The sequence below is a fragment of the Arvicola amphibius genome, chromosome 7 (genome assembly GCF_903992535.2).
Source record: "Arvicola amphibius chromosome 7, mArvAmp1.2, whole genome shotgun sequence".
Classification (NCBI taxonomy): Eukaryota; Metazoa; Chordata; class Mammalia; order Rodentia; family Cricetidae; genus Arvicola; species Arvicola amphibius.
In genome coordinates this window covers 42856117-42883387 of record NC_052053.1, presented here as the reverse complement: position 1 = coordinate 42883387, position 27271 = coordinate 42856117, and the positions used below count along the sequence as shown (strand labels likewise).

Genomic DNA, 27271 nt, shown 5'->3' with positions numbered 1-27271 from the left:
TAGAAAAGTGATTTTTTATGTGAACTCAATCAATATACATTTTAAAAATATATTTATTTGCCTGGTGGTGGTGGTGGTGCATGCCTTTAATCCCAGCACTTGAGAGGATGAGGCAGGAGGATCTCAGTGAGTTTGAGGCCAGGCTGGTCTACAAAGTGAGTTCCAGGACAGCCAGGACTATTACACTATCGTTGTTTGACACAAGGTCTCTCTATGTAGCCCTGGCTGGCCTCTGTCTCCTGAGTGCTGATTAAAGGTACGCGTGCACCACCATGCCTGGCTCCTGACATTTACTTGAGAAATTCCTTTGATCAATTTATTTTTTATTTATTTCATTTTTCTTTTTAAAATTTTTAAATTCATTTTACCTATCAACCACAGTTCCTCTCCCATCAACTCCTCAAACCCCAGTTCCTCCCTCCTTCCCCTCTCCTCCCTCCACCTCCCATTGACTCCTCAGAGAGGTTTGTCAGGCTTTGCTGACCCCTTTGACCAATCTATAAGGCATTAAAAAACATGGAGCTTCTGCCTGGCAAGAGTCCCTATCACAACTGACCGTGTGATGCCTCAGCTCCCTTGGATGAAGTTGAGGCCCAAGAAATGAAGGAACTCAAGTGGTCAGACGTTTGTTACCATGAAAGGATCCATACAAGGCAGGGAAACCAGGGCCAAACAGGAAGCCTCACAGAAGACAGAGACAAGATGGAGGGAGACTCGCCAGAACATACCCGTGCCAAAGTGAGGTCTGTGCGGTGATAGCACTTGCTTTACAAGTGGACCAGCGTGCGCTATATAGAAAGACCTAATATAAATAAATGAGTAAATAAAGGGCTGGATATAGTGGCACAGCTAATCCCAGCACTCAGGAGGCAGAGGCAGGCAGATCAGATCTCTGGGAGTTTAAGGTCAACCTGGTCTACAGAGTGAGTTCCAGGACAAGCTACAAAGCTACAGAAAAACCCTGTCTTGAAAAACAAAACAAAAACTAAAAGTTTAAAATTAAAATTAAACTGGGGCTGGAGAGATGGCTCAGTGGTTAAGAGCACTTCTGCTCTTCCAGAGGACCTAGGTTCAAATCCCAGCACTGCGTGTGGCTAACAACCATCTGTAACTAGTTCCAAGGCATTAAGCACCCACTTCTGGACTGCACAGACTGCACACACATGGTGCACTGACATACATGCAGGCAAAACATCCATATACATAATAATAAAATCTCAAACTTTTTTTTTTTTGGTTTTTCGAGACAGGGTTTCTCTGTGGCTTTAGAGCCTGTCCTGGAACTAGCTCTTGTAGACCAGGCTGGTCTCGAACTCACAGAGATCCGCCTGCCTCTGCCTCCCGAGTGCTGGGATTAAAGGCGTGCGCCACCATCGCCTGGCAAAATCTCAAACATTTTTAAACTTAAAAGTATCTAGGTAGATGTGCATGAAGTATGAAGGTAGAGGGGAAATGGCCAACTCAAAATTAAGGACATTGATAACTGTATACATCTCTCCACTTTAAAACTCAAAACAGCTGGGCAGTGGTGGTGCACACCTTGAGGCAGAGGCAGGCGGATCTTTGTGAGTTTGAGGCCAACCTGGTCTACAAGAGCTAGTTCCAGGAGAGGCTCCAAAGCTAGAGAAACCCTTTCTCAGAAAACAAAACCCAAAACAAAACAAAACAAAAAAAAAACCCAACTCAAAACAGAGTTGTGACCTGACCACAGAAGAAGCAAGATATGACTGCCCTGCTGAATAAGGTACTGAGTCACATGGTTAACACAGATAAGAATAATGGGCTAATAATGGGCAATATAAGTTATAAGAGTTAATAAGAAGCCTGAGCTAATGGGCCAATCAGTTTATAACTTGAAAAAAAAACTCAAAACGGTGGGAGCTGGAGAGATGGCTCAGTGGTTAAGGACACTAACTGCTCTTCCAGAGGACCCAGGTTCAATTTCCAGCACCCACATGGCAGCTCATAACTGTCTGCAACTCCTGTTCCAGGAGATCTGACACCCTCACACTGACATTCACCAATGTATATAAAATAAAACTTTAAAAACTTTTTAAAAATTCAGAATGGAGGGAAATAGGGGCTGGCGAATTGGCTCAGTGGTTAGAGCACCTGCTGCTCTCGCAGGGGACACTGGTCTGATTCCTAGTACCCACAGCGTGGTTGATAACCACCTGTGACTCTAGCTCCAGGCATTTCAATGCCTCTTCTGGACTCCAAGAAAATCAAGCATGCATGTGATACAAACACACACGCAGGCAAAACACATACAATAAAATGAATGTATCTAAATTTTAAAACTAAAAAAAGGGAAGCCGGGCGGTGGTGGTGCACGCCTTTAATCCTAGCACTTGGGAGGCAGAGGCAGGCGGATCTCTGAGTTCGAGGCCAGCCTCGAGGTCTACAAGAGCTAGTTCCAGGACAGGATCCAAAGTTACAAAGAAACCCTGTCTCAAAAAACAAAACAAAACAAAAAAATTAAAAAAGGGAGATGACTCATAGAAAATTCCCAGGATGCCAAACCCTAAATAAAAAGAAAGAGAGGCAGAGGCAGGCAGATCTCTGAGTTTGAGGCCAGTCCGGTCTAGTCTACAGAGTGAGTTCCAGGACAGCCAGGGGCACACAGAGAAACCTGTCTTCAAAAACCAAGAATTAAAAAAAAGGAAGAAATGCACAATAAAGAAATAGCCATGTATTATGCCACAGAAGATGCTGTCTATATTCAAAGGGCTTATGGGAGTGGACTGTATAAACAGATGGCAGGCAGGAATCAAGAAGTAACATGGCATGAAATACTGCAGGTATGGGCAATGCAACACCGACACCCCCAGAAATCCATAACAATGAAGGTAGGTATCTGCACAGGATGGGGCTTCCCTGATCTGTGCCCAGCATGCCACAGCTCTGGGCTGCTTGTCCCAAGGGACTGTGCCCAAGCTGGCTGGACGTGTTCCACTCCCAGCTGAGCCAATCCAAGCTCCAACTCCCGTGGATTTCTCCCCTCTTCAGACCTGGGACTGGGTTTCCGAGAGAAAACTGGTTCTTTCTTTTCCCTGTACCCTCCCTGCCACCAGGTGGAGGGCAGCCTCCAACAGAAGCCCTATCCCTCCATCTCCCCCACTCTGTCTGGGCATGGGCACAGTGCCAACAGTCAGGAGAACAGAGAGGCCACACACTCGAAGGTCAGAGATGCTTGATGCCACTTAGAAAAGCCTCTCTCAGAGACGCTATGCTTCCGCAGCAATTCCCAACACCCCTACCTTCCTGAGGCCACTCTCCTAGGGCAGAAAGAACTGTCCCAATGTCCCTGGCCCTGGGATTACGGGCGTGTCAGTGAAGCAAGGGTGCTGACCAGTACTGAGGGCTGGGGGAGGGGTGGCCATTCTGACTGAGTCCATGTTGGTGAAGTCCCAGCTCAGCTCTCAGTGCCTAGCACACAGATGGGCTCACGTGCCGAATGAGGACGTAGATCCAGCCGCCAGTGGAAGATATGGGGCCCGCAACCCCTGGGGACTTCGACACCTTGCGGTATCCCAGCGTGGGAGGATCCCCCCATCACTCTGTGGTATTCAGCAACTGGACACTTAGGGAGACCACACAGTCCTGACACACCCTAGACCTCTCGTCTGCTTCCTGGGTCTCCACAGTAGTCATCTCCGTGAGAACACAATAGGATCCCAGGGAACCCTTAATATTACATCATACGACCCAGAGCAATGCATGAGGGAGTAGTAGAAGTGGTCCTCCGGCTACCTACGAACGGACGGTTCTGCGAAGTTGTCACGTGATGTTGCCTGGCCTGCCACGCCAGTCATGTGATCTGCGTCACATGACTGCCGGCGCCCATCTCAGAATCAGGCATGAGCTTCCAGCCTTGTGTCTCTGTGAACCATGGGGTCCTTTCCCGGGTCCTGGTCCTGCTGCTGGCACTGGGGCTGCGCAACCTCCAAGTCAGAGGTGAGTGTTACTGGCCGCCCTCCCTCCTGACCCTCCTGGGTCCCTGATGATCCCTGCCAGCTCCTGAGCCTCTGCACCCGCCCTCAGCTGATGGATTTCTAGACCCTGACTTTCTGGAGAACTATTTTGAGCAATACATGGACCACTTCAACTTTGAGAGTTTCGGCAACAAAACCTTTGGACAGAGGTTCCTGTTGTCAGGTGAGTGTTGTCCTCACGGCAAGTCTTCTGCTGGCTTTTCTATGCCCTCACGGAAACTCACTTCCCACAGATAAGTTCTGGAAGGCGGGCAAGGGGCCCATTTTCTTCTACACCGGGAATGAAGGGGACATCTGGTCCTTCGCTAACAACTCTGGTTTCATGGTGGAACTGGCGGCACAGCAGGGGGCCCTGCTTGTCTTCGCGGAGCACGTGGGTATCTGGATGTTTCCAGGCAGTCCCTGAGCTGAAGGAGGTGGGGAGTGCAGAGGCAGCGGTTAGCCATCCCTTCCTGCTTCCCGCAGCGGTACTATGGGAAATCGCTTCCGTTTGGTGTGCAGTCAACACAGCGGGGATATATGCAGCTGCTGACTGTGGAGCAGGCACTGGCTGACTTTGCTGTGCTGCTCCAGGCCCTGCGGCAAGATCTTGGGGTCCCGGATGCTCCCGTCGTAGCCTTCGGAGGGAGGTAGGTCCCTGATTTACCTTCAGGTTACACAATTCTGTCCCACACCTGAGCTGAAGGATCCCTACTCCTACCTTTCCCTGATGCCCACCTCGTTGTACCTGGAAACACCCTATATAAGAAGGGCCAAACATGTCTCCTGCTCTCCACTCCTCTGCCCAGACCGTGTTCTCAGTCCTTAACTTCGCACATGGCAGGACTGGGTCTAGTTTTACCTCCTCCTCAGCTGGACCTCAGAGACTTTGTTGTCCACACTAATGGGACAATCCCCATTCCCACAGGTGCCCTTCCCCAGTAAAGGTTATATCTGCATTGGCCCTGGGGTCAGAATAAGTAGGCCTAAAAGGTTCAAGTCCTTCCACACTGTGCTGCTGAGCAGGGAAAGACCAAGGGGAGGAGAAAGGTCCAGCCCAGGAACCTCAGCCTGGAGGATGGGGTGAGGCTGCTGGCTTGGGCATGCAGGCACTTTCCACAGCCATAATCCTGTGCTCTGTCCCCAGTTACGGGGGGATGCTGAGCGCCTACATGAGGATGAAGTATCCCCATCTGGTGGTGGGGGCACTGGCAGCCAGTGCTCCTGTGGTAGCTGTTGCAGGCCTTGGTGACTCCTACCAATTCTTCCAAGATGTCACAGCGGTGAGTGAGGGTACCTGGGTACTTCAGGCTAGTGCAGGTGTGGTGGCGGCAGCAGCAGCAACCATGGTCTTGTCTCCAGGACTTCTATGACCAGAGTCCCAAGTGCGCCCAGGCTGTCCGGGATGCCTTCCAGCAAATCAAGGACTTGTTCCTCCAGGGAGGTGAGGGCATCCTTCTTTGCCTGCTGCCCGCTTTGGGTACTCATTCTCGTCTTTCACATTTGCCAGCAGTTTCCTCACAGCCTCCTCTCCCGGCCTCTCTCTTCCCAGCTTATGACACCATCAGGCAGAACTTTGGTACTTGCCAATCGCTTTCCAGCCCAAAGGACCTGACTCAGCTCTTTGGGTTTGCTCGGAATGCATTTACCGTGCTCGCCATGATGGACTACCCATACCCTACTGACTTCCTTGGAAATCTCCCTGCCAACCCTGTCAAGGTGAGGTGGCTCTCCCTAAGTGCAGGTCCCAGTGCAGGCCTGGCCCAAGAGCCTTGTAGCTACCTGCTTTGGCACCATCAGATACTATTCTGTTGTAGCCATGTAGGCTAGCAGCCCTGACCCACATTCTGGGACCAGGGAAGAAGGTCAAGCCGGGCAAGGGGCCTCTGCTGAGATATTCTGCTGCCCTTCTCCTCTAGGTGGGCTGTGAACGACTGCTGAGGGAGAACCAGAGGATCATGGGCCTACGAGCACTGACAGGTTGGTCTACTCCTTGGCCTTCATGGTAGGCCTCCGAGTAGGAAAAGACCCAGAGCCCTGAACTGGGGCTTGGTCTGGTAGGCTGAGATGTAGGAGGGGACTCAGTTCAGCTTTTGAAAGGACAAGACCTGTATTGTAGCTGGGCAGAGGCTCAAGTGGGTAGCATGACTTCCTGTCAGAGCACACTCCAGTTGCCAGAGGCTTTTGCAATCCCTGCTGTGGGTCAGGGTGCTGGGAGTGAGACAGGTATCTATCAGCCATTGAAGAGGCCAGGCCAGCTACTGGCACATGCTCCATGGACCTCAGTGCTTCCTTCCAAGGTGGGTGGGAAGGGGCCTGAGCATGTAGTATCCGGCTGTGGGTCCCAGCATTCCTCCTATCCAGGGCTGGTCTACAACTCCTCTGGAATGGAGCCCTGTTTTGACATCTACCAGCTCTATCAAAGCTGTGCTGACCCCACTGGCTGTGGCACTGGCCCTGATGCCAAGGCCTGGGACTACCAGGTTTGTGGACACAGGGGAGCTAAACTGCCAAGTGTAGGGGTGGGGATGAGTGGCTTGGCTGCTTTATTTCACTGTGGGCTACCCGCAGGCCTGTACGGAGATCAATCTGACCTTTGACAGCAACAACATGACGGACATGTTCCCCGACATCCCGTTCTCTGAGGAACTCCGCCAGCAATACTGCCTGAATACATGGGGCGTGTGGCCTCGGCGGGACTGGCTGCGAACCAGCTTCTGGGGTGGCGGTAAAGGACTGGGGATTGGGAGCCAGGAAGGGTCCTACCCTCTATCCCGAGCTGGTTCTGCACCCCCAGATGCAGCTCACGGCTTTAAAGGCCATACTGGATGCCCTGCTACCACTTACTGTGTTCCTTTCAGACCTTAAAGCTGCCAGCAACATCATCTTCTCCAACGGTGACTTAGACCCCTGGGCAGGGGGCGGGGTAAGTCCTGACCTTGCAGCAGATGGCCCCATATAGGTACTCTTGGCAATGCCTGGCTGTGTCTGCTGCTGTTCCCACTTTGCCAGACAACTCAAAGAACCTCTGCCATTCCAGATTCACGCTCAGGCTCACTGGGCCATTGCTGCTCTTCTCTCTCTTGAGGGCTTCTTTCCCACATCACTTACTGCAGTCTCACATCTGGTCCATCAGATTTCACCTTTCTTTTCCAATGGCACCATCTGAGGCTGCACAGTGAACTCACTACTGCTTCAGCTGCGTCTCCCAGACAGTGCTTGGCACCTGTCAGAGTGCCAGGGTGGGAGAGGGGTTGCCCACCTGTGGCTTAAAGCACAGGTCACGAACTCAGATTCCTCCAACAGATTCACAGCAACCTGAGCTCATCGGTCATTGCTGTCACCATCCAGGGGGGAGCACATCACCTAGACCTCAGGTGCAGTGAGGCACAGCCCACCCAGTTCCCTCCTTGATGACTCTGGGCCAGTGGTGGGATGTGGGCTGGATGGGCATGAAGCTCACTCACCTTGTATGCTTGCCACCTGAGTGGCCACTCGTCTGTCTTCTTAGAGCATCTAACTCAAAAGACCCTCCATCTGTCGTGGAGGTGCGTAAACTGGAAGCCACCCTCATCCGTGAGTGGGTAGAGGCAGCCAGACTGAAGTGACCAGCAGTGTCCTGGCAGCCTGGGCCCGAGAAGCAGCATTCTTCCAGCTAAGGCACAGCAGGACCCAGAGATCCCTTATTTTATGTGAGCAATTGTGACATGACAGCTCGCCTTACATCTGAAGGACCGTCCAGATCACGGCGGCCTGCCTACTGTGAACTTCAAGCAAGAGGTACCAAAGCTGATGGTGGACGGAAGGAACCGAATAAACTTATGGTTGTTGGTTAGATGTTTCCTTCTTGTCTGGCAGGGTCCAGGCATGGAGAGACGGGACCCTTGGGATATGCTCTAGACAAGACAGTACACTGCACACAGCCTGCAGAGACCAGTTAGACATTTAATTAAACACAGACTCCAGCTCTCAGGCTTCGTGCTTCAGGGTGAGAGGGAGGGAATCTGCCTTCCCTGCGCCAGCCTCCCCTCCCATGACTGTTCCCATGTTGTCTGCTTCAACGCGGCCATCAGTTCACAGCTTTGTGGACATCTTCAACTTGGTTATTCTGACTCATGGCAACTCTTCAGAGGGCCACAGGGACAGTTGCTGTCCCTTGGTAGTGACCACACCCTCCAGAATACATCTGGGAGATCATGCCAGAGACGGAAAATACATACTTCTCAACTGCTCAGGCTTCGCCCAAAGCCTAAGGCTGCCCATTCACAAGTCTATGGGGCTCCTGGTCCAGAGGACAACACGGGGAAAGGCCAACATCAACAGGAAGGGATACAGCCTGAAGTGGGGAGGCAGCCTCTACACACAACAGTGAGTCCTAAAGATATGTCACCAGGCAGGTCCTTCTTTGTAGACACCTTTGGGATTAGAGCTGGTTTGGGGTACAAGTGATTGACAGGAAGTCCCTGAGGCAACTACTGTGCCTCAGAGACACAGGTGGCTGCCACTGAGATGCTGAGTTGCAGATGGGGAGAGAGAAGGTCAAACCTCCAGATCTTGGGGTACACAGGGAACACAGGCCCGCCTTGAGGTGCCTTAGGTTCTGTACAGTTTACCCTACACTGCTGTGTGGAATTACCCTGGTGTTGGATGGGGAACTACCAGCCACGGCCCAGGGACACTCCACTAACAACAGATCAAAGATAGGGCCTACCCTACCCTCATGTCCATAGGCTCCCACACCAAGGCACAAACATCTGAGAAAGAGAAAGGTACACACTTCTGCTGGTGTACCTCCTCCACAATGTACTCCGACCAGCCAGCTGGTGGTCTTCAGACCATTCTGAGAGCACAAGCCAAGCATTCTGGCCTATTTACAGAATGCCCCCAAAGTCTGCTCTCCCCACTCTTCTGACCTGAAGTGAACAGCAGCTCCAACTCGAGGGGCAGTTACTGCAGTGTTACCCAGAGACCCTGCTGTCCCTTACAGCCAGTCCAGACTTTGCAGTCCACAGACACCACTCCCGCCCAACACAGGACCATTACAGTGGGACCAAGTCCACTCTCCTCTCAGCTGAGGAATCACATTACACCAGGGTGTCCTGGAGATAAGACAATTTGCTGCTCTAACCCCTGCCAGCCCAGTAGGGTAGCCAGGAGGATCCCTGAGTCCAACCCGTAAACACTAGAGCCACAAGGCCCACCAGACCTGTGGGTCAGGACTTGCACAGGCCATGAGGCCAAGCCTGGCACCTCACTGACTTGGGCTATCACTCTGAACTCAACACAGGCACTGGGGTCCTAAGTGGTCCCAGGAGGTAGTCTTGGGACTACCATGGGGCTGCTTGCAGCCAGCCACGAGGGTCATTTGGGGACAAGAACCAGGAGTCATGACATGAGTTTTCAAGGAACTCAAAGGCTTCTGGTAGACTAGTTAGCCTAAATCCCAGAATCCCATACCTGCTAATTTGACTCTTGTTCCCCCCAATATCTTCATGAAAAGCTGAGACAGGAGGAGCCTAGAACTGGGCAGGAACATCACATTTGATGGCTGCCCAAAACTACATGGGCCCTGTGAAGGTCACAGACCCGCTAGGCCCACCTCAGTCTGCCATTGGTCACCAGCCCAGGTGCTATCCTGCTAGGCAGGAGCCCAGATGGGTAGAGGATGGGCTTCTGTGTTGAACACACAGGTGTCTAGGCTGAGCAGCTCCATATCATCAGAAAACAGCAGGTAGAGGTACTTCAGTGTTTCTCCCAAAAAGAAGCTCTCCATCTTGTCCCTGGGATCAGGCTTCTGGGAATTCTGGACGTTGTTGATAGAAGAATAGCCACCTGAGGGGACCTGCATCAGAGCCAAAGCCGCCATGACACAGGTTGAACATAGCTTGGGCCCAGTATGAAGAGTAAAGCTTTAGGAAGAACCACTAGCAAGAGGTATCACCCAGGCTACTAGCTCAACCCCAGCATCTGTGACCCAGGGTAGACTCAGGGCTAGTGACTACCTAAGTAATGGCCACAAGGACCCTGTAAAATGCCAACAACCCGAGTGACCAGAAACTGCCTCCAGAAGGGTATGGTCACAGGACACGTCCAGCATCTAGCTTGTTCTACATAACCTAGGGCAGGCTCAAGCAAAAAGATGAAGTTATTGAGGTTTGGGACCAAGAGCTGGGTATCACACCCAGACCATGTCTAGTTCCACTACCTTTCCTAACCCTTCCCAATGAGAGGGCAAGGTGAACCATGAACTCCAGGTAGGGACGGCAGGGTGAGGGCAGTACTCTGGATCACTGAGTGATATTTTATAAACCATGGGCACCGTAGGGCAAGAGAAAGAAACCCTTCTCAGAAAAGCTTGGGTTCTGAGAGTGAGCCCAGAGACACTGGACATCTGTAAGCTTCTAGACAACAGGGCCCCAATGCCACTCAGTTCAGCAAGATGACTACCCTATCAAGGGCACACTACTAGGGGACAGCCAACTAAAAGCCCCAGAAAGCTGGCTCCTCCCAACCTGTGCCCCAGCAGTCTCAAGTGTGGGTCCTGCCGGAGCTTTGCTGGAACCTAGCTGTGTCTGTCACTAGCCAAGACCACAAAGAGTTGCCTAACAGCTCACCCGTGTGTACTTATTGAAGCTCTGCAGGATTTCCCAGCCCCAGTCCTGGTACTTGCGGTCCCTTGTGACACGGTACAGATAGAACAGGCTTTCCACAGTCTCTGGCCGCAGCAGGTTGTGCCTGTCAGCTGGCTAGGGGCAGAGCAAGAGGCTCATGGAGTATCCAGCCCTGCGGGCATCACCTTGCCCAAATGCAGCCCACACCCAGGCTCACCTTGACTTCCACATCCTTATGATCTGCCCGAGGGTACATGTTGAAATGTGCAATCTCAGGGCTCAGACCTGTCTCCATCTGTCGGTTCATCTGGTAGCAGGTCTCCATGAGTGACTGAGCCAGATTCATGTGGTCAGCTGGCAGGCCATGATGGACGCCCAAAGCCAGCGTCCCTGGCAGGAAGCACACCAAGTGGTCCTGGAAACAGAGTGTCACATCTAGACCTAGGTCCACACTGCTTGGCCGTCACCAAGTAGACTCAGCCTGACCCAGGGGCAGTGAGGCTGAGTGGTACTTGTCACATGCAGACTCAAGTCCAGGCAAAGTATTTGTGCCAGAGAATCCAGGGGGAAACTACAGTGCAGGCTCCTGCAGGGGGCCATACTGACTCAGGCCCTCTTGACCCCTTCATCCTACCCACAAATACCTACAGAGACCTGCTGCACTTCCGGAACCACAAGGAAGGCAGCTGGCCCTGGGAGAGCCTGTGCCTGCTACCGCAGGGCATGCGGAGGCTCTGCTTGATGCTATCACATGAATAGGTCAAGCCAGGCAGCATGGCTGCTGATAGCTGATGACCAGATTTCCTTATTACTTCTGACAAACAAAACAAAACAAAAAACCTAAGGCCTTGGAAGCCACAAAGAAAGGAGTAGCTTCCTAAAGGCTCTGACAGTCCTCACAACTTACCATCTTGGCACTGAAGCGGCCATGGGCAAGTTCTCCCACGAAGGTGAGCATTCCGGGCTGAGAATGCCGTAGCAGGTGTGTCTTTATCCCCTCGATGGCCTTAACATAGTCTTCCAGCAACCTGTGAATATCACAAGTCAGGCTACTCTGCGCATGGCCATGCACCTCTTCCTAGAGTACAGAACCAGGAGCTTTGCTCAGTTTGACCTGCCCCTCCCTGGGGAGCAGACAGTGCACACACGACCCAAGTCAAAGCTCAGGCCCTTGAGCAACTGCCATGTTGGCACTGATGCCTTGCTGAATGGCTCATCCCATTTGGGAAGTAAGTTCACGTAGGGAAGCCAAACCACCCGCACCACTGCTGACTCCTAGCAATGGATGGGGACAGAAGCTTGGGGCCCTGCATCAAGGCAGTGGGTCAGGCCTCACTGTGTCTCCTTCTTGCCACCCTGGATCCACTGCTTCAGCAGGTACTCATAGTAGCTGTCAGCCCTGGCACCCAAGGTGAACACTCCTGGGTGGGTGAAGAGGCCACTGTTCGTGTTGATGAACATGGGTACCAGCCCGTCCTTCTTCCCAGACAGGGAATGGATGTGCACTGTCACTTTCTCCACGGCCTCCTGTGGCAGACAAGGGGAGAGTGGGCTTACACCAGTCAATTCTTCCCAAACTTCAGGAAATGGAAGGGTGGCACTTCTTGTCCTGTCCCACGAAGCCAGCAATATCCTAACACCAAAGCCACATGAAAGTACCAGCAAGAAGAAAACTAAAACCAAATTCTTAACCTCTGAGCCATTTCTCCAGCCCCCTAAAACCAAATTCTTTACCAACATGGAAGCAGAGTTCCTCCACAACAAGCTAACAAGGCAATTTAGAAACACATTAACCTGCTCAAGAGGTAAGGATGGTTTCAGTGCATAAGAATCATTTAAATGTCACAAATATCAACAGGATGATCTCAATTGATTAAACAGTATCAGAACAACCAATGCATGATTGCTCAGGCCTGTGACTCAAGAGAACTGCATCAAGTTCAAGGCCAGCCTGGCCTACAGACTGAGATCTTATCTCAAACATACATACAAACAAAAACCCCAAACCATTAGAAGAAAATCAATTCTTTCTTTTCCTGATAAAAATATTCAACAGCCAGGCAGTGGTGGCGCACACCTTTATTCCCAGCACTTGGGAGATAGAGACTGATGGATCTCTGTGAATTCGAGGCCAGTCTGGTCTACCAGTCGAGTTCCAGGGAAAGAAAGGAACCCCAACAATGGCAGCAAAAGCTAAATGGAAAAAGCCACCAGGAGATGGCAGAGTGTGGATTCTACACACATCAGTCCCTTATACATACCCCTTCATAGAGACAGACAGTAGACTGGAGCTGTCAGGGGCTGGGAATGGAAACACACAGTCTTTAATTGGCACAAGTTTCCATTTCACAAGATGAGGAGGCTATTAATAGCTGGTTTTATGTAACAGACATATTGAGAACCAATGAGAATCAATCAGATGGCCCAGTAGGTAAAGCCACTTGCCATGCAACGTGGACCTGAGCTTGATCCTTGCAACTCTGGAACCCATGTATATAAAGTTAGAAAGACAGAGACAGTAGCTGTCCTCTGACCTCTACACATGCACCATAGTAAGTACACACATACACACAAATAATAATAAAAAAAACGATGGCGGGGGCTGGAGAGATGGCTCAGAGGTTAAGAGCACTGGCTGTTCTTCCGGAGGTCCCAGCAACCACATGGTGGCTCACAACCATCTGTACTGAGATCTGGCGCCCTCCTCTGGCGTGTGGGCATACATGGAGGCAGAATGTTGTATACATAATAAAAAAAAACAAAACAAAACAAAACAAAACAAAACAAAACAAAAAAAAACGATGGCCAGGTGGTGGTGCACCCCTTTAATTCCAGCATTTGGGAGACAGGCAAGTGGATCACTGTGAATTCGAGGACAGCCTGGTCCAAGCGAGTTCCAGGACAGCCAGGACTGTTACACAGAGAAACTCTGTCTTGGGAAAAAAAGGAAAATGAAATTCACACACACAGCAATTACACTTGTGAGAAGCACTGATATCCAGGGATATCATGTCTATCTAGAACCTGCCCATCCTGTCTGAAATTGGTTGGGTTTTTTTTTTTTTTTTTTTTTTTTTTTTTGTCCCTTAGATTTTATTTTTATTTTGTGCCACTTGCAAGCCTGGTACACACAGAGGCCAGAAGGGGGTGTCAGATCCCCCGGAACTGGAGTTACAGAGAAAAGAGCTGGATGTGGTGACTCACATTTTTAAACACAGTACTCTGGAGGCAGACACAGGTAGACCTCTATGAGTTCCAGACCAGCTTGGTTTTTTGTTGGTTTTTTTTCCCCCAAGACAGGGTTTTACCGTAGTTTTAGAGCCTGTCCTGGAACTAGCTCTTGTAGACCAGGCTGGACTTGAACTCACAAAGATGCTGGGATTAAAGGTGTGCGCCACCACCACCCAGCCTAGCTTGGTTTATATAGTGAGTTTTAAGTAAGCCAGAAAGATACGGTGAAACTATGACTCAAATCAAACAAACAAATAACAAAAAAGGCACAAAACAGAGGGCTGTGAGTCATCACATAGTTTCTAGGTATTGAACCTGGAACCTTTTGCTAGAGCAGCAAGTGCTCTTAACGATGGAGCCATCTCTCTAGCCCCTACCTGGAATTTCTTATTTCCGGTGAGACGAGAAAGCTCCCGGAACTCCAGCTGAATGCTCGTCACTTCTGCCACTGTGCTATCTGACGTCCACTGGGGCGAGTGGGCAAATCCAGTGCCAATGTTGACATCAGAGTACGGAATCTTGGAGGGTGTGGTGAAGGCAGGCATTAGCCGCTTTCCGAAATCTTCCTAACGTGAAGCACAACAGAGATGCAAGTGTGAGAGCTTTTCCACATCACCATCTGCACCCAAGCGGAGAAACAGTTTGGTGGCTTGCTAACACCCATCACACGGCAAAACTAGGCTACAGCAACAGCACCGAGGGACTTCCCTACACAAAGAAAAGCATGTGGCAGCTCATACACACCAATGCAGAAGAAAACCAAATGTACTGGAAGAGGAAACTGGAAATAAATCCTCCACATTCCCACGTCAAGTTACAGGGACCCTCGTCCTGAATACTCACAGCTTTCCTCAGGAAGAGACTGTCCCCCGAGAGGTGGTAGGTGCTCAGCAGGCCCCCCAAGATGCGGATGGTACTCTCAAACAGGTTGACATCGACATTTTTCTTAAAGTCTAATTTCTCTGACACCCAGTTCCTTGCTTCCTTAAATTCTGTGTAATGGAAGGGTAAAAGCAAAGGAACAAATGTATAAATCTGTCATTCTATGGCAGAACAAAGTGTAGTGGCACAGGACTGCAGTCTTAGCACTGGGAGGCTGGGCAGGATGACTGCCCAAAGCTCATTATACCCTCTGGTCTATATACTAAGACCTGTTTTTATTCTATTTATTTTTACATATATGAGTGTTTTTTGTGGACATATATGTCTGTGCACCACGTATGTGCAATGCCTGCAGAGACTGGAAGACAGTGTCATATCCCCTCTGGAAATGGAGTTACAGGTGGGTGGTGGGAACTAAACCTGTGCTCTAAGCCAGCGCTCTTAACCATTGAGCCATCTCTTCTGTCTCCCAAGATGCTGTTTTAAAATATATTTTGAGATTTTATTTTTGTGTATAGATGTTTTACTTGTATGAGTGTCTGTGTATGAAATGTGTGCATCAGATCCCCTGAAACTGAAGTTACAGACAGTTGTTAGCTGCTATGTGGGTACTGGAAACAGAACCTGGTCCTCTGGAAGAGCAGCCAATGCTCTTAACCACTGAGCCATCTCTCCAGTCCCCCCAACACATTTTTTAAAACCAAACCAAACCAAACAAACACACTAGCCAGGCATGGTACAGCACACAGTGGAGATAGGTATCTTCAGCTATACATGTAGTTCAAGGTCATCCTAGGGTACCTGAGACCTGTCTTAACAAACAGGGTAGGTGAGATGGTTTGTTATCCACTTACAACCAAGTCTAAATACCTGGGTTCAATCCTGGGAACCCACATGGTGGAAGAACACCAACTCCCATGAGTTGGCGCCTGACCTATACATGTGTGCCGTAATACACACAGGCGCCCACACACAGACACGCAAAAACAATACATTTAACAAACAATCCCAAACAAAAGGTTCTCTCGTGGAGCAGCTCTGGTTAGCGTAAACAGTCCCCAGCAGACACTTTGGGCTGAGATGGCTCAGCGGTTAAGAGCACTGACTGCTCTTCCAGAGGACCCGGGTTCAACTCCCAATACCCACATGGCAGCTCAAACCTGTTTGTAACTCCAGTTCCAGGGGAACCCGACACCCTCACACAGACATACACACAGGCAAAACACCAATAAACATAAAATAAAAATAATAAATTATAAAAAATAAATCTTTTAAAATAAAAACAATTCTCAATTAGAAATGATTGAGGACCCACACTACCAAATTAAATGGGATCTGCATAACCTAAGAAGGACGTCTTGGAGTTACAGAGCCAAGTCGTCCTTACTGCAGCAGAGCAGGCTGGATGAGAGCCGAGGCCACCCTTAGCTCTTTAGGAGATATCCAGTGGAGTGGCATCCGTGGCCCACACGGAGCCTGACGTACTGCTCTGCCTTATGTGCCACACATGGAAACTCAGTCCAATCAGAGTCATTACCTTTCTTCAAACCCAGAATCCACATGGTATCCAAGGCATCGATCAGGGTCAGGCCCAGGCCAAACCACTCACTGAAAGTTTTGGACACAGGCTTCAGTTCATCATGGCCCCAAGCAAACTTTCGGTAACCTTTCCAAGCATGGAGAAAGGCCTCAATCACCCCCTTCTGGCGCTCATTCGGGGGACCTAGAGAGGAGAACACACAAGTGGTAGGGAACAGTCCCGCTCTTGGGGCAGGCAGGGGTCAAAGACCAGCTGTGACCCCTTGGTTACAGTACCGAGATGGATCTGGCCAGAATCTTATATAAAAAAGGGCAGAGTGAGTTACGGTGAGGCAGTGATGGCCGAGGCCAGAGCACAGCACACAGTGATCAGTAAGCAAGTCCTCTGCAGGCTACACGCAGTGCACCAGGACCTCAGGGGAACAGGGAAGCATTCCTATGGTCCGCCACAACAAAGCAGAGCAAAGCCCTCTGAAGCAGATGGTGAATGCAGAGCCCGGCCACCAGAGTGTGCGATTTGAACTTAGGAGTAAGTAGGAACCAGCAACTGGGCACTGTGGCATATACACCCTAGGTGCACACACACACACACACATTATCCAACCAGATGAGATTTCTGAGTCCCATGGGGACAGGGGCAGGTGCAGACACACCAGTACCTATATGGCCTCACCTCCATGGGGAGCTTTATCTTCCCAAACTAGGCAGCACACAGCAGTCTTTAGGGTGCCACACCACACGCCTATTCCCACCAGGTTCTAAGGTTCCTGTTGATGGACAAGGCTTGATCCTACCACTGCTAACACAGTGGTCTCTATGTGCCCTAACAAGTGGTACCAGGACTCAGAAGTTCAGCTTCCTGTAAGCAGGCTCTTGCAGGACTAGCCAGAGCTCAGTTTCTATATGTACAATGTATATGTAAATACAGACATCTCTTACAGCAAAAAACACTGTAACAGAAACAGGCTAGGTACACTATGAGAATGGAAATGAGCTCGCACACACACAGAGCTCTTAGCACAAGGCTGGGACTAAGCAGATCTCAATAAATGATGCTACAATCCCAGTGGCCCACAGACCTGTCCAAGGACCTGTCAGGTCTAGAAATAAGTTGAAACAAGTTGACACATCAAGGGGCACTTGTGTCTCATATTTTCTTTTCTTTCTTTTTTTGTTTGTTTTTTCAAGACAGGGTTTCTCTGTGTCGCTTTGTTGCCTGCCTTGGAACTAGCTCTTGTACACCAGGCTGGCCTCGAACTCACAGAAATCCTCCTATCTCTGCCTCCCGAGTGCTGAGATTAAAGGTGTGCACCACCACCGCCTGGCTATCTCATTATGTTCTTAAAAATTTATTATGTGGGCTGGAGAGATAGCTCAGAGGTTAAGAGCACTGACTGCTCTTCCAGAGGTCCTGAGTTCAAATCCCAGCAACCACATGGTGGCTCACAATCATCTATAATGAGACCTGATGCCCTCTCCAGGCATGCAGGCAGAATATAGGTAGCACAACACTACATACATTATAAATAATAAATCTTAAAAAAAGCTTTAAAACAATTATGTATTTTTTTTAGGCATGAGTGCTCTGTCTACACACATGCCTGAATGTCAGAAGAGGGCATCAGATCTCATTATAGACCATTGTGAACCACCATGTGGTTTCTGGGAATTGAACTCAGGACCTATAAAAAAGCAGTAAGTGCTCTTAATCACTGAGCCAATTTTTTTTTTTTTTTTTTTTTTTTTTTTGATAGGGTCTCTCTGTGTAACAGCCCTAACTGTCCTGGAACTTGCTTTGTAGACCTGGCTGGCCACAAACTCACAGACATCTGCCTACCTCTGCCTCCCAAGTGCTGGGATTAAAGGCACATGCCACTATTCCCAGCTTCTTTAGCAAGGCATTTATTTTTATTGATGCCCAGGTGGTGGTGGTGCACATCTTTAATCCCAGAACTCGGAGGCAGAGGCAGGTAGATAGATCTCTGAGTTCAAGGCCAGCCTGGTCTATAGAACAAGTTCCAAGACAGCCAAAGCTACACAGAGAAACCCTGTCTACAAAACAAAAGAAAATAAAAAAAATTATTTTATTGAATCTTTATCATTAAAATGTGTAACTTTAATCTTGTGTATCTTCTTACACTAAGGCACAACCTGGCCTAGGAGCAGAATGACAAAGTTAGACTTCTCAAACACAGCATCCTCTCTGATAGCTCAGTGCTCAGGCAAAAAATCAGGGGAACTAGGAAGCCACAGAGAGTCACAGGGCTGAACAAAGTATGTGGACTGAGCAAGGGTGCTGAAGGGGGAGCTGCGCAGGGATTGGGATGTGGAGTAACAACCGCCAGGCTCTTGGGCACAGCTCTGGTGAGGAAAGGGGGCAGGAAAACTCACCTGGACTTTTCCACATCCTAGGTGCCAGAAAAGGAGGTTTGGTGGAGGCTTCAGCTCTTTTTGAAGGGAGTTCAGTGGCCTGTTCAGGCTCAATCACTGCTCCCCGCCAGCTTTGGGGGAGCAGGAAAAAGCAGTCAGCTAGATCCATCAGTTGATGTTGCACCCTCCAAACCCACCATGTGCCCAGGACAAGGCCTGCTCCACTGAGGGAGCATAACACAGAGCGGCAGGAAAACAACCAACTAATCCTGACACACCCCATCTGGAACATGGCTTCCTGGGCAGTCATCTGAATGTGGAGGGGAGAGTGTAGATCAGAGATCTAAGCTAGAGGAGTTCCTGAGATCTGTATGGAGTGGGTTGGACCTTGGACTTCCCGCAGGGCAGGGAACCCTGACTGCTCCTTGGACTGGAAAGGGACGGGGAGGGGAGGGGAGTTAAGGGAGGGGGAGAGAAATGGGAGGTGGGGAGGAGGTAGAAATTTTTAATAATAAAAAAAAGAAAATACAAGGAGCAATCCTGGGGACAGATGCAGTGGCCAGAGGTTGAAGCTGCTATGGTATAAATAAACTGAATACACCCAAAGAGAAATCAGATGGGTGCAGGAGTCAGGGTAGCTGCCTAGCCTGGCACTGTCTCTACTCATGGATATGACATCTGGAGAGTCCCTCTAGGGTTCTGTCTGATGATAAGCACACCAGGAACAGGCAGAGGTTTGCCATATGACACCTGATTGAGTGTGGACTCAAAGGTTTCTTTTTCGTTGCTGCTAAAGTATATTTGTTTTTCTGTCTAAATTTTTATGTGTATTGAACATTTGCCTGTATGTATGCATTTGTACCACGTGTGCACTATGTGGATGCTGGGAACTGAACCTAGGTCCTTTGCAAAAATAAGTGTTCTTAACTTCTAATCCATCTCCCCAGGCCCGCCCCTCTTTTTTTTTTTTTTTAATATTTATTTATTATGGATACAATATTCTGTCTGTGTGTATGCCTGCTGGCCAGAAGAGGGCACCAGACCCCATTACAGATGGTTGTGAGCCACCATGTGGTTGCTGGGAATTGAACTCAGGACCTTTGGAAGAGCAGGCAATGCTCTTAACCTCTGAGCCATCTCTCCAGCCCCCCCCCCTTTTTTTTTTTTTTTTTTTTTTTTTGGAGTAGCCTTGGCTGACCTGGAGCTTGCTATGTAGATGTACCAGGTCTTGAACTCACAGACAGTCACCAGCCTTTACCTCCCAAGTGCTGGGATTAAAGGATTAAGGTTCCTTTCTTTTTTTTTTCTTTTTTTTTTTTTTTTTTGAGGCAGGGTTTTATTGTATCATTGACTATCCTGGAACTTACTCTATGGCCTCAAACTCACAGAGATCCACCTGCCTCTGTCTCCCAAGTGCTGGGATTAAAGGTATGTGCCACCGCCACCTGGCTTCTTTATTTTTTATAATATAGAATGCTTCACAGATTTGCATGTCATGCTTATATAGGGGGCATGCTAGTCTTCTGTCACTTCAAAGGATCTCTTCAACAACCTGAACAGAATGGACCCAGGCTCAGCTATTACCCACCCCTCCATTCCTCTGTCTTTTTAAGAGTACTATAAGCAATACCAAGCTGAATCAGATGCTGACTGTGGAAGCAAATCTTTTCCTCCCGCAAACATGATTAAGAGCTTTCCCAAACTGCTATTCTCCCTAGGACTTTTCTAGGCTGCTACTTCCACCCTGTCTCCCTATGTGCACGTGGATCTAAGACCTCAGGTTGCACATCCTCAGGACAGCTCCTCAGGCTCAGAGATTAGGGCACACTTCCCGGGAGAGCTGCACCTGATGTTTTCAAGGGTGACACTGAGCAGGAAGTGAGGCTGAAGGCCTTTTAGGACTGAGGCGTCTGTGAGTGCAGCCAGCAAGCAACTCACTGGCTGACAAGTGCCAGCCCAGTCCAGGGAACCAGGCCACGTCCTCTCATTCTGCTCACTGCCACGTCATAGGTGGCTAGAAAAGGAAGTGCCTGTCACCAGTTGTCACCCCACAGCCACCTGCCACAGAAAAAGACCGAGTCTCACTTTTCTCCTTCCCGCCATTCCTCTAGACCTTCTACCCTCACAAGCCTTAAAATAGTCCTGCTCTCAGACCATGTGGCTCTGAAACTGACTGAATAATAAAACTTACTGAAGCCATCTTCAGAACACGGTCTGTTTCAAATGGAAAATATGACATGGACAGAATGAACTCTCATTAAAATAAAACCAGACAGGCTGGCATCAGACACTGCAAATTCAGACCCATCTCTTACTCGTACCTGATGACGGTCCTCTGTGTGTTTTCCTCCTGCTGGGCATCCCCCAGGGCTGTCTCCTTCTCCTTAGCATCATCCTGGGTTTCATCCTTGGAGACTGTGTTGGGGGGTCTGATCTGCAGGTGGGGAGGGCCCCTCCGGAAATGCCTTTGCTGCTTCTAAACCAATATCAGAGTTACATGTGAAAATACATCACTTGTCACGGCCTGGGCTTCTCTATATGCAGAAGATTCTGTCCCTCAGACGTGTATTCATACCCAGAGAGGACATTGTGCTGTTGTGTTCTACTAAAGCCTGGGGGAACTGGCAGTCTGCAGGTTTGAGAGATGAGGTGCCTAGGAACTTGGTGAAATAGCAAATGGCTAGTACAGGCCTGGATACAGAGCTGAGAGCCCTGGTGGGAACAGCTGAAAACTGAAACAGTTCTAGAGGGATAGGAATGACAAAGATAAGACACTGTGAGTGCAGCCAGGGTTACTCACTCCATCTGAGAAAGTGCAAAAAGCCTTGGGTTCTCACAGATCAAAGGGCTGCAAATAGCTGGGCAGTGGTGGCATACGCCTTTAATCCCAGCACTCGGGAGGCAGAGGCCAGCCTGGTCTACAGAGTTCCAGGACAGCCAGAGCTGTTACACAGAGAAACCCTGTCTCGAAAAATAAATTTAAAAAAAAAAAAAAGGAAGAAAAAAGAAAGAAAAGAAAGATGTCGGGGGGGGGGGGGGGAACACTGCAAATGATAAGAGAGCTAGGTCCCCACTGTCACCCTCCCCTCAGAGCAGTTCTGGCAACAGGACAGTATACTTCCCAGACTCATTCTGTGCTCCATAGCATCAGGCACAGAAATCTACCCTTAGCTTTATTTATATCCTCAATAAATGATTTGGTAAATTACATTTATTACATTGTATACATACATGCAATGAATGACCCAGCTATAAGAGTTTACATGACAGAAGATACTAAAACTCAGGATGAAAATGCACACAACACAGACCTAATTCCAGTACTCCAGAAGCAGGCTACTCTCTAAGTTCAAGGCCAGCTTGCTTTACAGATCCCATTACAGGACAGGCAGGGGTGCCCTGGGATAATCCTTCTGTACACTGTGAACATGCATTCCTCTCACTGGTTAATAATACAGCTGAATTGGCACATAGCCAGGCAGAATGAGGATAGGCGGAAAAGCCAAATGGAGACACAGGGAGAACGAAGGGTGGAGTCGGGAGAGATATGAGCCAGCCACCAGAGGAACAAGACATGCTAGAGAACAGGAAAAGCCACAAACCACATGGCAAAGTGTAGATTAATAGAAATGGGTTGACTTAAGTTCTAAGAACTAATAATTATTAATAATAAATAATTAATAATCAGTAATAATAAGCCTGAGCTACAGGCCAAACATTCTGTAATTAATATAAACTTTTGTATGATTATTTGATACTGGGCAGTTGGGACAAAAGGAAAGCTCTGCCTCCATTTATACAGGGCTACACAAGAAACCCTGTCTTGAAAAACTAACTATATAAATAAGTAAGTAAATGAATCCACGATACCTAACCCCAATTGTACTCAAATGTGTGCATCCAATTAAATCTACTAAAGTACACCAATATTTTTAAAATTGCCTTAAGTAGGGTGACAATGAATGCCTTCCATTCTGTCTTATCAACATTCCAATCCTCCTTTCACACTGAAATCAGTTAGAGCGTAAACCTCCCTGCCGGGAAAAGTCAGAGGCTGAGCACATGACAAAGTCCATAAAGCTGCTCAGGGCAGCACACTGAACGACTGGAAAAAAACTTAAGATACTTATCTCTTGCATTTGGCAACATTACCGCTTACAGGAAAATCCAGAGCAGGAAAGCATTTACCCGATGGAAACATTCCATCCTGCAGGGAAGCTCCTTAAGCAGGAAGCCCCTGAAACTGACCAGATTCTCTAGGCCCCTCTCTGCCAGAGGAAGAAATGAAAGCTGAGAGTTCCTCTCAGAGGAGCTGAGCTGCAATGAAGACCCTCAGGGAAGGCAAGCTGCAAAGACCCAGTATAGACCACCTGCCTGAAAGCAGCAGCAACTGGTTGAGACCAACTGCAGCACCTGGAAAGGATGCTCTCCAGCCTGCTGAGCTGCCTGCAGGCTGTGCAGTGTGCTCCAGGGTCCCAGCTTATGTGAGCTGTCACCCATGCTGGGGTAGGCTTTGGTGATGCAGCTGCCTTTGGATCATTTCTTCACCTGTAAGTAACCTCTCCCCCATACTCCTGTAAGTAACCCCAGTAAAAGTCATTGGCTCACCACAATGGACTTTGGTAGTATCTGTACTTTGGTCTATCTGGGATGAGTTGACGTGTGTGCTGCATCTCCCGAAAGACACAAGGAAACTGGAAGCATCACCAACATGTGCACAGGTCTGTCTAGAAGCAAGTCTGTCACTCTAAAGCTGTATCAACAGTCCTACAGGGGCAGCATGCTAATTGTCTTTTTCCAAACTCTACCCGCTCCCTATATGGCCTGACCAAGGGGCTTGCCAACACAGACTTGGTCTACTCTCCTGTCCTTTCTAGTGCGTATCCAGCAACTTAGTAACAACAAGCTTTCTGAAGACAAAACATACAACACTCCCTGTTCAGAATGAAGGCACCCCCAAATTCACCAGGACGACAACCTCATGCTTGGATCCCCAGCCAATATGTGTCTATGTCTCAATTCAGGAACTAGTACTGGAAAAGCAATTCCCTAGAGAGGCGTTAGCAAGGGCTTCCTGTTTGTATGACAGCCTACAAGGATATGAAACCTCCACCTGTGTGCAAGACTCCACCCACAGGAGAAGTTGAAGTTTTACAACATCTGCTATGTGATAGAGAAAAAAGCAACTGACAGCCAAAGGTTTCGGGGTATAGATGAACCCAACTGCTGTGGGCAACTGTCTCAGATCTCAGGAAACCTAGGTCCAGCCCGTCTCTATCACAGATCAGCTCTCAGCAACTGGCTCTCTCGTTGCCTCTGACCTACCTCGAGGCTCCACTCCATCTGCCCCACTCCCTATAATCCTAAACTTCTCAGAGTGGATACCCCAGGATGAGGCTGGGTTGTTCCCAAAACCTCTCCTAGACAAACTATGCTCCCTCTACCCAGGACTCCCCAGACATGACTCCCTGACAGGTGATTCTAATAACACCCACCCACAATGTCTCCATACTGCCTCCTAGGCACAACACAGCAGTCAGATGGAGCACCTCAGTGTTCTACTGGCTCCTGCTCATTTCTCATGTGTCCCTCTGCACGGAGACCCTCACTCTATCCCCACACCATGACCTAACTGACAGCACCTTCTCCACTGTGAAGCATCTCCACCTGAGCACGGCTCTACTCTGTCCTCAGATCTCCTGAGGGCACTGGCCACACCCCTCAGGCACCACCAGAACCACAACTTTACAAAGGTCTATCTCCTTCAACCTTGCTCTGCCCACCCACAGAGAAATGGGAGCTTCTTGAACGTTTCCCCAGATGGCTCCAGCTCTCAGCACTCTGCCTTGAGCCAGTTGTCTGATACTGTTTGCTGCTGGCCTCTCACCTGTCCTTCCTATCAGCTTCTGTGGGTCCTCCAAAGGGAAAAGTCTCTTTCCTCATAAGAGGCAGTTAGCACCTAACACTGAAGCTGGACCACAGTGCTGTGCAAAGAAACTGAAGCAAGTGTCCCCAGCTTTATACAGCCAGCCTCAATTGAGCCTTCAGCCTCTTTGAGGCACTGTCTGTCAACTTGCAACACTCCAGAGCAGACCCCAGTGGCAACTCTGCACAGCCTTTACTGGAAATACCTGAGGGACTATGGCCAGAAACTCTTCTGGTTTAGTGCCTTCCTTCTGAGGAGCTGGTAGGACAGGTGGGACTTCCGGCTTCATCTTCTGCTCTTCTGCAGGAGTGCCACTCAGTCCTGTGGAAGAAAATCTTTTACCTTAAGGCCCAGATAGGCTCACTAAAAGGTGCCTAAACAGGTGTGGTTTTAGGTCAGTGAGATCTCCTAGAAGCTACTGAATTCAAGAAAGTTCAAATCTGATATACATTTACACACATACACACGTACATACATATACACATAAACATATATTTTTTATTGAAAGTAGAGTTTTATGTAGCCCAGGCTAGCCTCAAACTCCTGATCCTCCTGCCTCTACTTCCCAAGTGCTGGGACTACAGTCAGGCTGAATCGGTTCCTTTTCGAGCATTTGGCCGAGTGTGTCCTTAAGCACAACACGCAAATACCCAAACACATCAATTTCATATTGTCTATACTGGAAAGAAGAGCATGGTGCTAAACAGCTTCATCTGCACAATTTGCAGCAATGTTTGGGTCTCCAAGAGTGGCAACCCTAGCGAATCCCAGAAGAGATCCTCAGCATCCTTTCAGAAATCTGTTGGTCTTTGGCAAACACACTGTAACAAGTGGTAGGAACACTTTGTGTGAGTAGTGCTGATGCTCTTGACCGACATTCTCTGACAGAGAGAGGCAGCACTGCTGGCACCAAATACCTGAAGAGCGACATACAGTCAGCTGCATAGCAAGGTGGCCATACTGACCTCCACCCCCACCTCTTGCTCATCTGACACCACATAAGCCTCCTGGTACTGTCTCAACTGGACTGCAAGAATGTATCTGACCTCAGCCCTCACCCCCACGTCCCTAACACCACTGGTATTTCAGATACCTTTCCACTGGTCAGCCGCCTGAAGATAAGACAAGAATCCACAGATAATCAGAAAGCCCAGGAGGACGAGAATCACGTTCCGCTGTAACCTTGAAAGTTGCTTCCATTTCTGAGGGAGAGCCAGAAATGATACTTGTCACAGATTCGGAAGACAACAATTCAGAGAGAACCTGCGGCGTGTCCATACTTAAGGGAAGTTCCCTGTCAGCAAAGTTTACATGGCTGGGGCAGCACCAGGTGTGACAGGGTACACTAGCTTATACGTGGCAACAGCTGTACACCATCTGTTCAGCTGAACATGCAATTGAGAAAAACTCCTGAAATCCCCATGCCCTGGCTCGGGCGTCGAACGAACCATGCTTCCGACCATACATGCTGGACCCGTGCTCCTCAGCCAAGGACCACCAGAAACACCTGGCATTAGGCAGGGGACCCAATAACAACGGGACCCAAGCTGCGAGAACCAGACGCGGCAGGGGAACGTCTACAAGCTGTAAGAGACCCGGACGACAGGGTCCAGGCTCCAGTTGGACGCTACCCACCGCAGGTCGTCCCCTGCCCGGACCCCGCCTCACCCTCCAGCATGAGCGCCGCCGCCGGCTCTTGCTGTTGTCGTAGCTCTCGCCCAGGCTCAGCGTCACCGAGATGAAGTCCCGGTGAGGCGCCGGCGGCGGCGGTGGGTACATGACTGCGAAGCTGGCCCAAGAGACCTCGCTTGCAGGAGGCGTCAGGAAGCCCAAGACTGAGACAGACCGCGGGCTGCCATAGCGAAGGCGTCCACACCCCGCCCATCGCCCTAGACACCAGTGCGCACGCGCTGCGTCTTGGGGTTCATTGCGCAAGCGCACGACCCTACTCTAATTACGGCGCATGCGTACAGCCTTGAGTTGTTTTTCCTGGTGAGTCGCTTGCGTCAGGATGCCCGCCCCTGCGCCGTTTGACGTAATTTCGTCGCGCCTTACGTCATTGATTTGCGTCCTCCTGGGCGGGCGTGGGCGTCCTGCGGCCTCCTTGCTGGGGGCGGACCAGCTACAGCATGGAGGTGTGGCCCTGGTCGCGGTTCTGCCTCCCTTGAGATGAGGCCGTCCTGGCCTGAAGGATTCTCGGGCTTGGTCTGGGGGAGCGAGGTCCGGCATCCGCCCGGCGCAGGTGAAACGGAGAACTCCCGGCCGAGGGGACGAGCGGCCCTGCTGAGGCCGAGGCCTGGTCTGACTCACCGTTCCGAGCGCTGGCTCTTTCTTTCTCCTCGCTGCGACCTTTTTTCTGACCATTCCACTCCAAGCCCTATGGACTTGGCTACGTGTGTACGACTGCACTGTGCGGTGCGCGGTGTTCCCTCGATTAAAACACCCAAAACGCCAAAACTGCCCACTGTCCAGTGGCTGAAGCTGCGGCTGCCCTACAGCTTAGCTGTGACATCTCTGGGTGTGTGGAGGGTTCCCTGCTCAGTGAGCATTTGACGTACAGGAGACCCTACTGATCCCGTGCCCCCCTCCCTACTTTAGGACCTTGCTGGTCTCTATCTGGCAATTGCAACAATGCCCTCAAAGTGTAGGTTCCTGAAATCACGGTAGATGGTGCGATGTCTTGGAGGTCTGCATAGCTTCCTAAAATTAAGGTGGCATTCTGGAGCCAGGTCTGCACA

General features: G+C 49.7%; 2 protein-coding genes across 4 annotated transcripts; one reads left to right on the top strand and one right to left on the bottom strand.

Moving 5' to 3' along the window:
- The first annotated feature begins 3818 nt into the window (after nt 1–3818).
- On the top strand, nt 3819–7809 carry Dpp7 (dipeptidyl peptidase 7). Of its 2 annotated transcripts, none has more exons than XM_038337295.1 (13): nt 3819–3957; nt 4045–4158; nt 4229–4368; nt 4497–4624; nt 5122–5257; nt 5337–5418; nt 5527–5693; nt 5894–5954; nt 6339–6457; nt 6546–6702; nt 6836–6900; nt 7281–7351; nt 7486–7809. In XM_038337295.1, exons 1-13 carry the CDS (start codon nt 3861–3863, stop codon nt 7580–7582), a joined length of 1434 nt encoding a protein of 477 aa, XP_038193223.1. In that variant the 5' UTR covers nt 3819–3860; the 3' UTR covers nt 7583–7809. The 2 variants fall into 2 exon arrangements, with proteins under 2 accessions (XP_038193223.1, XP_038193222.1); XM_038337294.1 differs by having other exon boundaries at nt 4461–4624.
- A 90-nt stretch (nt 7810–7899) lies between these two features.
- Man1b1 (mannosidase alpha class 1B member 1) lies at nt 7900–26407 on the bottom strand. 2 transcript variants are annotated; one of them, XM_038337291.1, is made up of 13 exons: nt 26202–26407; nt 25627–25735; nt 24739–24854; nt 20929–21083; nt 18629–18738; nt 16236–16421; nt 14660–14808; nt 14194–14382; nt 11922–12112; nt 11493–11613; nt 10803–11000; nt 10589–10720; nt 7900–9816 (listed from the first exon to the last, which is right to left on the bottom strand). In XM_038337291.1, the coding sequence occupies exons 1-13, from the start codon at nt 26310–26312 to the stop codon at nt 9613–9615; spliced, it is 1971 nt and encodes a 656-aa protein (XP_038193219.1). In that variant the 5' UTR covers nt 26313–26407; the 3' UTR covers nt 7900–9612. The 2 variants fall into 2 exon arrangements, with proteins under 2 accessions (XP_038193219.1, XP_038193221.1); XM_038337293.1 differs by having other exon boundaries at nt 10589–10716.
- Nucleotides 26408–27271: the final 864 nt, after the last annotated feature.

What these genes read in the sequence shown, in the direction of transcription:
- Dpp7 (XM_038337294.1), top strand. Translation starts at nt 3,861, where the DNA reads ATGAGCTTCCAGCCTTGTGTCTCTGTGAACCATGGGGTCCTTTCCCGG. An exon ending in ACAGAGGTTCCTGTTGTCAG is followed by an intron (nt 4,159 to 4,228) that starts GTGAGTGTTGTC and finishes CACTTCCCACAG; the next exon opens with ATAAGTTCTGGAAGGCGGGC. An exon ending in TGCTTGTCTTCGCGGAGCAC is followed by an intron (nt 4,369 to 4,460) that starts GTGGGTATCTGG and finishes TGCTTCCCGCAG; the next exon opens with CGGTACTATGGGAAATCGCT.
- Man1b1 (XM_038337291.1), bottom strand. Translation starts at nt 26,312, where the DNA reads ATGTACCCACCGCCGCCGCCGGCGCCTCACCGGGACTTCATCTCGGTG. An exon ending in TTCTGGCCATAGTCCCTCAG is followed by an intron (nt 21,084 to 24,738) that starts GTATTTCCAGTA and finishes ATATTGGTTTAG; the next exon opens with AAGCAGCAAAGGCATTTCCG. An exon ending in GTCTCTTCCTGAGGAAAGCT is followed by an intron (nt 14,383 to 14,659) that starts GTGAGTATTCAG and finishes GCTTCACGTTAG; the next exon opens with GAAGATTTCGGAAAGCGGCT.